The sequence below is a fragment of the Phasianus colchicus genome, chromosome 18, assembly GCF_987193195.1.
Source record: "Phasianus colchicus chromosome 18, bPhaCol1.hap1.1, whole genome shotgun sequence".
Classification (NCBI taxonomy): domain Eukaryota; kingdom Metazoa; phylum Chordata; class Aves; order Galliformes; family Phasianidae; genus Phasianus; species Phasianus colchicus.
The window spans coordinates 7,272,972-7,285,006 of NC_143453.1; the positions used below are offsets into that span (position 1 = coordinate 7,272,972).

A 12,035-nucleotide genomic window follows, 5' to 3' on the forward strand; every position below is an offset into this window, starting at 1 on the left:
GATGTGACAAAACTCGTATTCTCAAGATAATTTTATATACTTTCTAAGGTTTGGAATCAAATAACTGAAAAAAAAATAATGAATGAATAGTGCTTAAGAAACCTTGCCAGATTTCTGTGAATAGTTTATGTAGCAATCTGTATATATTCCCTTAAATGGGCACAGTTCATTCCTGTTGCAACATTTTCTGAATTTAGACATGCAATAACGCTTAATTCTTAGAAAAACTTTTACAAGTAGAGTGAAAAATACCAAATTGTGAAACTATAATGCGTCTTTATGTAGCTGCCATATGCACAGTTTGTGTTTAACCCAGCAGAACAGTCTGATTAAATCCTAATTTTATTGTGATTATTCATAACGTAGGTATTGGAGTCTTGAAATGCTGCTGATATTTTGAGGGGGGTTTGTGCTGTGGATAACTTGTTTAGCAGACTTGTGCAGACCTAAAGTTTTAGTTACAGTATAATAACTTGAATATAGAAGAAGTATGAAGTCTGCTGTGCTTATTTTGGCAGCCTGGACCCATTCCCAGTAGTCTGCAGCTATAGCGTTTGCTGCAACTACAACACAAACCAGTTGCAGATGTTGAACAGCCATCATGAAATGTCTTTATTTTCCCACTCTTTTTACCCACAAAGTATAAAACTTGGTTGTGAACGTCCAGGAATTGTGGTGGTTATTTTTATTTTCTAATTTTTTTTGTCTGCACATCTCTTGTTCAGCATTTTATTGTCACATTATAGATGTGTTTCAACAAAAGCTTAATTGGCTTATGTCAGCATCCTAGGGAAGCTGTTTCTAAAGCAATGAAGTACACTGAAGTACTCTTTGTACTTCTGAACTTTAGTCTGCGATCTTTCCGCCTTATGGGTATTAATGGACACAAATTAAGAACATGAAGGTGGCTTTTAATTGCTGGAGACAAATTGCATTATTTCCTAGCCAAGCAACTTGCTTTGCATTTTGTTGCTTTAGTTGGGAAACTTATTCTGATTTTCCAAGCATACGATGAGCATGGCCCAGCTAGATGCTTAGCTGTGCAGTTGAAGGATTGTACAGGGTATACTGTTCATTTTATCTTCCCAGAGCTTAGCATTAGCAGGTATAGTTTGACAGTCTGCATAAAGGCACAAGCTTGTGTTCTAGCAAGCACGCTCCTTGGCTGTGTTGATGGCTGCTGCGCTCACATGTATCTTATTTGTGAGGCCATGCTTTCTCTTTCATCCTCTTAGCCACCATTGATAATGGCAGCAGCTGGCCAAAAGTGTGTGTGAGGAGGGAGACTTTGCTGCAGTAGCAGAGCTATGTGTTACAATTTGGCAAAGCCACTTGCTTTCATAGCCTTGCCACCAACACTTGAGTAATCTTGCACATATTATTTCTTACTTGGGCTGTTTCTCCAACTACTTCCTTTGTTCTTTGTTTGTATTATCCTAAACGAGTGCAGTACCTATTATCTAATACCAAACATTGCACAGTCAGAGTCTCAGCTCTACATAGAGCTTGTAAAGTCAATGAAACAACCTTCAGAACTTCAAAATTTGAATCAAAATCAAAGAACAAAGTTATTTCATAAAACCTGACACAGAAATTCGAACAGGTGAAAAACGGCAGTGGCAGATGGACAGAAGGAAGTGTCAGCTCAGTTGTGTCATGTCATAGTTCATTATTTTAGTAATTCATTGCTCCTGTACTGAGTTCTTATGTGGTGGCTTTCCCAAAAAGGCTATGTATGCTTGTTGTAGTGTGGTATTACCTAATATCATAATGCATAGAATGAATGGTTTTGAGATTCCAGGACATGGCAAATGAGTCTTGGGTTTCTGGTCCCATGCTCTAAAGTACTGCATTCATCTTTTCTGCTGCATTCATCTTTTCTGCAGTTACTCATAACTGGAGAACTGAAATTCTGTGACTAGAATTATCAGAGGATTAAGTTTTTAACTCTTAACTTCAGTAGTGTTGGGACTCTTCCATCTATTGTGAATGTGTAAATTGCTAAAGAAATTCAAATTTGGTCTCTTGAATTAGCTTCCTATCTAAATAATGGGCTAAGGCCTTTTTGTTGCTAATGTGCTCAGCCCTGTTAAAAGTTGGAGACTTTGCATAGCTTTAGGGACTGGGGAATCTGCATGTCATGAGAAAAAGCTCTGCATCCTGACCTCTGTTCTCTAGGCAGGTAAATGGCACTGATTTTGTACGTAATGTCAAACCAGTCTAGGAATATTGCTATCCTTAGAAAAAGCATAGCAAGTCTCCTGGCTTAAAAGCAGCTTGTGTGTTATTTTCTTTCTTTTTGTTTTTTTAGTTCATAATTTGTCCCTCTAGAATTAATGCTATATAATTTTGTAGGTTCTTTGTACTTCTGAATTCATTTCAGATGTTCTTTGCCTTCCATTGTCTTTCAGGGTGCCATTAGAAAGAGATAATTCAGAAGAGTTTTTGAAACGGGAAGCCAGAGCAACTCAATTAGCAGAGGAAATTGAATCAAGTGCCCAATACAAAGCTCGGGTTGCCTTGGAAAATGATGAAAGGACAGAAGAAGAAAAATATACTGCTGTTCAGAGAAATGCTAATGAGCGAGAAGGTCATGGTGTGAACACTAGGTACTTGCATACACTATGAATAGTATTTTTATTTAAATGATGTACATATTTTGGTACAGTAGCAATTTACTCATTGAAACTGTGCTTTTTCAGCAGGGCTGATTAGGTTAGGAATCTTGTGTAAACAATCACTTGCTAGTGTTGGCACTCCTGCTGACTTGTACACCTCTACTTGGCCCTGTATTATCTGTAATGAAACAGACTTCTCCGTTCTGATATTTCACTGTGGTGAATTCATACCAAATTACAGGAAAAGGCAGTGGTTTCAGCATGTCATGGAGAATTTCAGGCATTAGTGCTAATGCATTCAGTGTCTGTGGGCTCTTAAGAAGTGGAAAGTGTAGTGACTATCAAAGGATAATTCATAGGGGGAATATTTGATCAGCGTCTGATTGTATTTTGAACTTTTCTTGAGCTTGTTTTGAGAAAGATAGGAAGTATCTGCAAAGAGTTCTTAAACTCGTTATTTTCCAGATCTTCCTCAACACTGATAGAAATTTGCTGTGTTTCAGGGAAAGTAAGTACGTTCCACCTGGCGGGAGAAACAGGGATGTTCTGTCTTGGGGAAGTGGAAGACAAAATTCACCAAGGATGGGCCAGTCTGGATCAGGCCCACCAATTTCAAGGTCTGGATCCCACACTTCAGATTTCAGTCCTAACTCTGGAGCAGATCAAAGAGTAGTTAACGGAGGCAAGTATCTGAAGTTGAAATTAATGTGCCTTAGAAAAGTGCAATAAATTACCTAATTAATATTGAAACTGCATATGATGTGGTTTTAGGATGTGTATTTAACAAGCTGCTTAGCATGCATCATTTAACACAGAGGTGGTGATTTTTCATCTGGGTTTAAGGTATTGGTAACAAAACATTCATTTGAATGCATTGTATGTAGCTTTGCAGAGCAGCAGTGTCACTTGTTTTCTACCTTTGTCTTACATGATGGTGCAGTCTGCAGCTTTAAAGATGAAAAATTGCTTTTTTGTATTTTTTTATACTACTGCTTAGTTTTCTCTTGAGGAATAGCAATACTGACATCTAGTGAAAGGGAGGTGGTGGCTGTACTGGAGGAGGTATGTGCCTTCCTTCCTGGTGCTCGGATGAGTTCTGCTTCCTATTATAGAGAAGAAAGCAACTCGCTGGCTTCACCATCATGTGGGTGGAAAAACCATTGATGGGAAACTAGGAAAAGTTATTACAGGAAAATCAGTCAAGTCTTCTCTCCAGATAGTTACTTGAGTATTTTCTGCTGTATGCATAGGTAGCATTTATGAATGGACATTGCTAGGCACTGAATAGCAGAAATTGGTGATTTATAAACTGAATACCAGTTTTTGAGAGATGGACATTAGCAGCAGCTTCCCTTTGAGGCATTGTTTTTATATGTTAAAAGTACTATTAAATGAGATTGCTGTGAGTTAAAAATAATTATAGTTTAAAAAAAAAAAAAGCATAATGCTCAAGTGCCTCTATGTGGAGAGGAAGTCAGAAATATGTAAAGGTAAGTGAAACCTTCTTCTTAAATAGAGTCAAATGTAAAAAGGATGTACAACTGAGTCTTGCCCAGACAAGTTGAAATTTGTACCATTTGTGGTCTGTGCCATCCTATTACTTCGCTGAATCAACATCATACACTTAGCATACTCAAAATGGCTTATAAATAAAACGTATTTGGTTTGAAAACAATGAACCCTGTATCCTAGATTAAAATAGCACATTAATACCGCAGGTAACTGATAGAGGCATAGATGTCAGGATTCAGACACTGAACACCGCTGTTTTTTGTAAAGATACAGTTCCTAGAATTGATACTGCTCATCATTTGCTTTGGAAGTAGCAGTTTGTGCGTTCAGTCCTACACGTGAACCACTGTACGAGAGCCTCTGGTAGCTGATGGAGGACCGATGCGTACTGTAGAACTTATATATGATAGGCTAACAGATCAAACTTTACTGTCTATTCCTTAGTAGTATTTGTAGATCCTAATTAACCCTTTGGGGAGTTTGTGATGTTCAGATATTAAATTTGACCTGAAGCAGAGTCAAGAACCTTACAGAGACTATTTTATTGGTTGCAGAAATAAATTAACCTATCCCCAAAGGGTTAAACATGAGAAATCATTTTGTCATATTTTACTTTTTTTTTTCTGTTGACCTTTTTCCCCATAATTTTTCTTTAGTTTTTATACTTTCCTTCATATCATTTGTTCTGTCAGGTGTTCCCTGGCCATCGCCTTGCCCATCTCCTTCCTCTCGCCCACCTTCTCGCTACCAGTCAGGTCCCAACTCTCTTCCACCTCGGGCAGCCACCCCTACACGGCCGCCCTCCAGGCCCCCCTCGCGGCCCTCCAGGCCCCCGTCTCACCCCTCTGCTCATGGTTCTCCAGCTCCTGTCTCTACTATGCCTAAACGCATGTCTTCAGAAGGTACAATACCACGATTTGTTCATGTTTTTGTTTGTCTTTGTTTAACTCCTTTGTGAGTTTAATTACAAAATTGTTTTTCCTCTTCATTACTTAACCTATAATTTGTGTTTAACTTTAGTTTATCAGACTATTTCTATTAACCTTTTTATTTGAAGAGCTTTACAAAAACAAAATAAAGCTGTGAAATTTCCCAAGTTGGTATGAAATAAACTCAGCTTTGTAAACGCTGCTCAGTGTCTTAACCAACAACAGCATGCAGGACCTGATAAGTTTAGAGAGCACTGTTAGGAATATCAAATTATAAAAATCTAAAAAATATATGAAAACAGTTGTCTCACAAAAAGCAGTTTCAAATTTTAACTAAAATGATTCAATCACCTTTTATTTATTAAAAAAAAAAAAAAAGAACACTATATTTAAACAAGTGCAGTGTGGAATGGGATAGGATGAGCTGCTTCAAAGATAAATTCGTAGAAAACATTAGGTCTAAGTTTGCATTGAGGCAGGACAAGTCCCTAGTAGCCAAATGTATGCGGGGAAACTTTGACACATGATCCTTTGTAACTGTATGCAGTAGAATCTGAACTAAATGTATTTGTACTGTGAGGGTACAGTAAGGAAAAAAAAGTCTAAATTTTTAAGTACACTCAAAAGAAAACCAAAAAAAAAAAAAACCAACTCCAAAACCTGTCCTGCACAGCACAGTCTGGCAATCCTGGAAAAATGTAAGCTGGCTACCTAAGCTCCCTGGAAACATGCACTCTCTCTGCTATCGTAGGCTCTGCTGGAGCCAGGTGAGAGAAGCGTGCTCACTGAATCAGTAGCATGTTCTACAGCTTGCCTGATAAATGCTCAGCATGATCTGTATCCAAAAAGTGGACAGTAGGAAACATGTCTGCACGGTGTTCTACTGCCAATTAAATTTATCAGTGTCAGATTTCTGTGAAGTAGCAAGATATAAAGAATCTGTGTACAAATTCAGTTATTTTTTGAGCACTTGTGATTGACTTGTCAGGCATGCAGTGAACTGCTTACTGCAACATGAGAATTGCTGGGAATTGTATTCTGTAAAATACTTGCTTGTATATAATTTGGATTCAAGCGTGCTTTAGATTCATGATTAAAAAAGAGGCTAATGTTTAAAGTTTTATATAACCAGAAGAGGCACTTGGTATTTTAGAGCCTTATATAAATGAAACCAGGAAATTGCTACCTGTACTTCTGTTACTGATCTAAATGAAAAATGAACTGTAATCAGCCAGATTGTCTTATGCTTATACACAATTTTTCCTTCTAGGGTATCAACATTTGAGTCTGATCTTATAAAGAAAATGTTGTTAGAATGTAGAGACTGGCTGCTTAGTCTTGAGTACAACTTTTCTGTGGCAGCTGTATAAATTGTTCAGAATTACTGTATTCTCTTATGACTTCAGCTTCTGGTGTTAAACATGCATGACTGGAACCTTGGGATAACAATAACTTGTTTAGTTGCAATTTTGCTGACTTGTTAATGAATTGTGACCTGCTGCAGGCAATTCAGCCTCTGTGCAGAATGATCTGCTGGAATTCCCCAACAGCGTTGGTCAGCCAGTGTTGGCAACTGCTCTGTAAATCAATGTTTGGCATCACTGACCACCTGACAAAAACAATGCAATCCTTTTTTTTTTTTTTCTACCTCTTGAAAATGTTTGATGGCCCAGAACTGTGATTATCCAGCAGGAGATGGGCCACTAATTTTTTTGTCTTTTCTTTCTGTAAGCAATATTGGGTGCTTGGATTCAAATTTTTAAATCTGGTAAAACTTCTAAATATCAATTAATATACTTTTTCTTAGTAAGGTGATGAGGATGCTGCTAGTCTGGCCGGAGCAGTGGCTTGATCTTTCTTGGTCTCGTAGATCCTGGTTCTAGTCTATGCCAGTGTGATTGTATTATTGCATTATTGTGAGTTACTAGGTTAAATCCACTTTTATAAACAGACAGTATACTTGAGTATGCTTTGTGATGGATGTTGAGTACTTATTGTGTGGGGTTGTCTTCTTTTTCTCAGGGCCTCCACGGATGTCTCCTAAGGCACAACGGCACCCTCGAGGTCACAGAGTCTCTACTGGTAGGGGTACAATTTCAAGTGGCTTAGAATTTGTATCTCATAATGCACCAGGGGAAGCATCTACTACTGCAGTGGCACGAGGCAGCCCTTCAGGTGGGACGTGGTCATCAGTTGTCAGTGGGGGTAGGTAAAGCTTGGCTTATTGCAGATGGCTTGCCAGGGGTATCTTAGAGTCTTAATGCTAAGCAGAGTACTGCGTTTCTAGACAACCCAGGCTCTGAATACACTGGTCTGCTAACTTAGTTTGCTTAGATGTAGCTGGAGAAGGATGTTATCAGGTGGTTTAGTGAAACAACTGGTGAGTTGATCCTTAAAGTGTAATATTGTCTGAATTGCGGAGAGGATAGGTCAGTTGCTGTATGAAAGAAAGGAAAAATGTGGGAGTTGTCAAAAGAAATAACCTTCTGGCATGTTATTGAAGCAGATGAGGAAAAGTTAGAATTTGGTTAGTGACAGCCTAGCTGGATTGTTATGGTTCAGAAAGGAGTGAGGCATTTGGGTAGAGGAAGGCTGGCATTACAAGAAAAGATGAAATGATACTCAAGTGAAGTTGGATGTTCTTTTTCTCTTTAAAAAACAATGCAGATTCTAAGTGGTTGTGTTGTGTTTGTCATAAGTAGTGTAGTAGCAAGTAGAATCAATGTGTTTTCTGAATCAGCTAATGCTTTTTTTTTTTTTTTCATGTTTGACTTTAAATGTAAAGCTCAGTCTTGTGACAGCAGCCCTGGTTTTGTAGTTGGGACTGTGTTCTGGTCAGTTGTCAGCAGCTGAGTGCTTTCTTGATTCCAGGTGCAAGTGAGCAGCAGTTCAGAGTCTGCTACTTTTTAGTGGTGTTAGAATTCTAGAGAAGGGCAATGGGAAGGCATTTTTTAGAAAGCAGATATGACTTACTGCCTAATGCATAGACAACCCCACAGAACTGGTTGCCTTGTAGAAAAGTTTTTAACGCTTCTGTTCTGGCATTCTTTCCAATTCATCTTCCCTTCCTACCCCAACTTTATATATCAATGACATGCAAGTAGAACTGTTAAACAATTTACTTTTCTTTCTTCTTGCTCACTTGAAGTTTATGTATGAATGTATGACGTAAAGGAGCTAACTAGCCACTGTGGGATGAGTAGGAAGCAGGAGGTACAACTTACCTTTTAAAGAATACACAGCTTTCTTTGCTGCTTTAATGCAGGGACAAAAGTGGACATCAAATATTTCAATGAGATATGCTGGGGTGTTTTTGTTGGGTTTTTTTGGTTGTTTTTTTTTTCAGCTGGCAAACCTCCAAAGGAGGGCATGCTGTAAAGTGGAAGGTGATTGTTAGTTGTTTTTTTTTCCCCCCCAGCCTTTCAAAAAATGTTTTGTATTTGTTTGTATGGAGATACAACCACCTTTTTCTTTTCTGTCTGAAACTTTGTTAATGTGAGCTCTTGTACCACTGAGGGGCCAGAGACCACATTGCAGTTTCTGGTGGATCTGCAGAGCAGTGATATATGTTAGGGGACAATCTGCAGGAAAATGGCACCGTTTATCTGAAATGCTGCATTGTAAAGAACTAGGAGATGTACCTGAAAGGTAAACAGGTTTTCAGTCACTAGATAATGTTCCATTGAATATTTTAAAGCATGCTCTTAGTCATTTTAAAATTAAGCAAACTGCTGAGCAAATGAGGAAACTTATCCTATAACTGTTTTTTCCTGTTTGTTTCTAGTTCCAAGATTATCCCCTAAAACACACAGGCCTAGGTCCCCAAGGCAGAGCAGCACTCCTGCAGGACCAGCTCTGCCTTCTCCTCAGCCTGGTACTATTCCCACTGAATCTGTTGCCATGCCTGTTCCAGCTGCCTCTCCGACACCTGCCAGCCCTGCATCCAACAGAGCAGTTACCCCTTCCAATGAAGGTGAGTAACCCTCACTAGTTGGCAAATGCTTCTCTTGCCTCATCTCTGAAAATGAGAACACTTTTTCAAGACCAAAGCTGCAGTATTAAATGATGGGAAAAATTCTGACTGATGCACTTGATTTTTCTATGTCCTGAGTTCCCTTTTTCCCCGTGATGATGACTTAAAAGTAAGGTTCAAAAGGCTTTTTATTTAGTTAGACTGTATAATTAATTTCCCCTGACCTTTATCAGGTATGGAAGAATGGATGTTTGACCTAATTTAGGATTTTTTTTTCAAATGGTTTTTTTTTTTTTTTGCTGTTTTCTCATTTGAAGAAACTCAAATTGCTGATTTCTTAGAATGTTATAAGCATAGTGAAAGAACAAACATTTCAAGAGCACAGTCATAAAGATCTGACTCTCAGATCTTTGTGAAATTACATATGAAGAGCTTTTCTATGGGAAATAATTTCCTTTCCTTTCATTTTAAAGTTTTTTTTCAGTCTAGCTAAGGATCTGTGTATGACTGGGAGGAGCATGGACTGGGACACTTTCATTTGACTTAATAACCATAGGATGGGCAGAGGAAGGATAATTCTCCAGACCCTAAAGAGCTAGCAGAAAATGTGTAACATAGAGATTTTTCTTTATAAGCTAAACATGGTTAAATCTCTTCTTTGTTCCCATCTTCTTATCTCTTTTTATTCAGTTTTAGTTGTGTATCAGAGAATAACTTTGACAATTTCTTTTCTAGCTAAAGATACCAGGCTTCAGGACCAGAGGCAAAATTCTGCAGCTGGAAACAAGGAGAATATAAAGCCAAGTGAGACTTCTCCTAGTTTTCCTAAACCTGAAAGCAAAGGTTGGTATCAAAAGTTTCCATAAGTACTTGAGTAATATATAATTCTGAGCCCTAAACCTGCTATACTGACTAGTTTAGTTAACATTTTAAGGAAAACTTTGAGGCAATCTGTCTTGGGTGTTGTATAGGGAAAATGATATCATGCAGTTCTAAAATGACAAAGACCTACAGTTTGAAGTATTGCTCTTGACTCATTTCATCTACTTCCAGTATAAAGATATTCATGTGGATAGTGTGTTTTTTGGTGTTTTTTTCCCCTTTTTTCTTTTTCCTCCTGGTCTGGATGGAGTTTTTACTTAAAGGTGTGCACACAATACTTCTGGTCATTGTGGTCCACGCAGTTTTTTATAACTACACTTCTTCCCATTATGCCTTAACGTTGCCTTTTTCTCTGCAGCATTGCTTGTTATTGCGTTTCTCATAAAAATCTTTTTACATTGTGGAACTTGGTCAGCATTTCAGCTTTAACTGATATTTTTGAAATGCTGGCATGTTATGCTTTGAAGATTCTATTGCATGCTTCTTTGTGTTCGTCTGGGTTCTGCAGTCCTTACACCTCAGGGCTTCTGTCTTAGTGTGTGATGTGTTAGAACTATAGATGTGTCAGTTACATAATGCCATGCTTTTACAGACTATTTCTGTGTCCTCATACATGCAGTTCATGGGATGATACCAAATTGCAGATAAAGTGATGTAGCTGTATTTAATTTGTAGATATGCAAGCATTATCTTTTTGCAAATTTAGGAGTGAGATGGTTATAGATAAAAACCTGAATTAGTGATGCTTGGACAATTTTGGTCTTGTCTTTGGCAGGTGTATCTCCAATTGTTTCAGAACATAGAAAACAGATTGATGATTTAAAGAAATTTAAGAATGACTTTAGGGTAAGTTTCCCTGTGTGCTGTCTTTAATGGTATCGTAGTTCTCATGCATCCAGATTACTTTAATGAACTGGATACATTGCATATGTTAATGGGGAAACATTTCCTTAAAACTTGTGCTCAATTTGTGAAAATGTCCATAAGAGCCCACACTGAATGTTATAAAATTCATTGCTAAATCTTGCTTGTCTGATTGCCTAATGCACAAGTTTGCATATCAGCTTAAATACTGTACATTGAAAATGCTGCTCAAAACCTGTGTGATAGCTAGGTACAAAGAATTAACATGTTTATGCTGTGTGTGGAAAAGCTGCTTTAGAGTTTAATGGAGTGTTTAGATGAGGAAAATTGAAGACAAATATCTACGGTTCCACTGCGTGTTTCCTGGTTGTAATGATTTACAAAATCAGGTCAGCTTTTCAAGAGTTACTGTTAAATGACATGGAGGGGGCTGAATCTAAGGCGTGGTCTTAAGCTTTCCTGTCACTTCCTAATCAACATGTAGGTCAGACAAACCTCTGAATAGCTTCTTGCAGAGTGTAGGCTGAAAATGTTGTCAGTGTTCTTTTTTTTTTCTATCAGAAATACGTGTTTGAAAAGGTCATTTCCAAATGGTTAAGGTCTGTGGAACTGTACTGTACTGTACTCTGTGATGGTGTTAGGTTGTTGTTCCTAGTTTTGTGTATTAATTTAATGGACATATACCTTGGGTTCTTTTCCAGTTACAGTCAAGTTCCTCTTCAGATGCAGTGGATCAACTGCTAAACAAAACCCGAGAAGGTGAAAAATCGAGAGATGTAGTTAAAGAAAAGACAGAACCAGCCCCTAAAGAACCTATCATAGAAACTGGCAGTAATACTAATTCTAACGGTGGCAGTAGCAAACCCAATAGTCCAAGTATTTCTCCATCAATAAGTAATAGTTCTGAGCAAAAGCGAGGGCCAGAGGTAACTTCACAAGGTGTACAGACATCTGGTCCTGGAAGCAAACAAGATAAAGAGGATAAAGAGGAGAAGAAGGATACTTCTGAGTGAGTAACTATGTCTTTTAGAATAAGCAAATCTGTTATTAGCATTTAATTGTTAGTACAAAAGCTATTATGAACATGTAATATCCTAATGTTTATATGACTGATGTAATTTGTCTCTTAATTGAGCAAAGGAAACAGCAGATGAGATGCCTGTACTGAGTGAAAACCATCTTATGAGTCAGTGGTAGAGCTGCAAGTGTAGGTCTAGTCCTCTTGATGCCTGTTCTATGTCTAGATGATGAGTTAAG

The 12,035-nt window shown here is 38.0% G+C and overlaps 1 protein-coding gene across 12 annotated transcripts in view; it reads left to right on the forward strand.

Moving 5' to 3' along the window:
- The window catches only part of ATXN2 (ataxin 2), a 50,029-nt gene that overhangs the window by 17,934 nt on the left and 20,060 nt on the right, over positions 1–12,035 (forward strand). For 8 of the 12 annotated variants that reach the window (XM_031592510.2, XM_031592508.2, XM_031592511.2 and 5 more), the window contains 8 exons: positions 2,412–2,609; positions 3,122–3,300; positions 4,823–5,032; positions 7,082–7,264; positions 8,844–9,032; positions 9,768–9,875; positions 10,690–10,760; positions 11,480–11,787. In XM_031592510.2, the coding sequence (XP_031448370.2) occupies positions 2,412–2,609; positions 3,122–3,300; positions 4,823–5,032; positions 7,082–7,264; positions 8,844–9,032; positions 9,768–9,875; positions 10,690–10,760; positions 11,480–11,787 (1,446 nt within the window). The remainder of the gene's footprint in view (positions 1–2,411; positions 2,610–3,121; positions 3,301–4,822; positions 5,033–7,081; positions 7,265–8,843; positions 9,033–9,767; positions 9,876–10,689; positions 10,761–11,479; positions 11,788–12,035) is intronic. The other 4 variants (XM_090152632.1, XM_090152633.1, XM_090152635.1 and 1 more) reach the window with 4 other exon arrangements.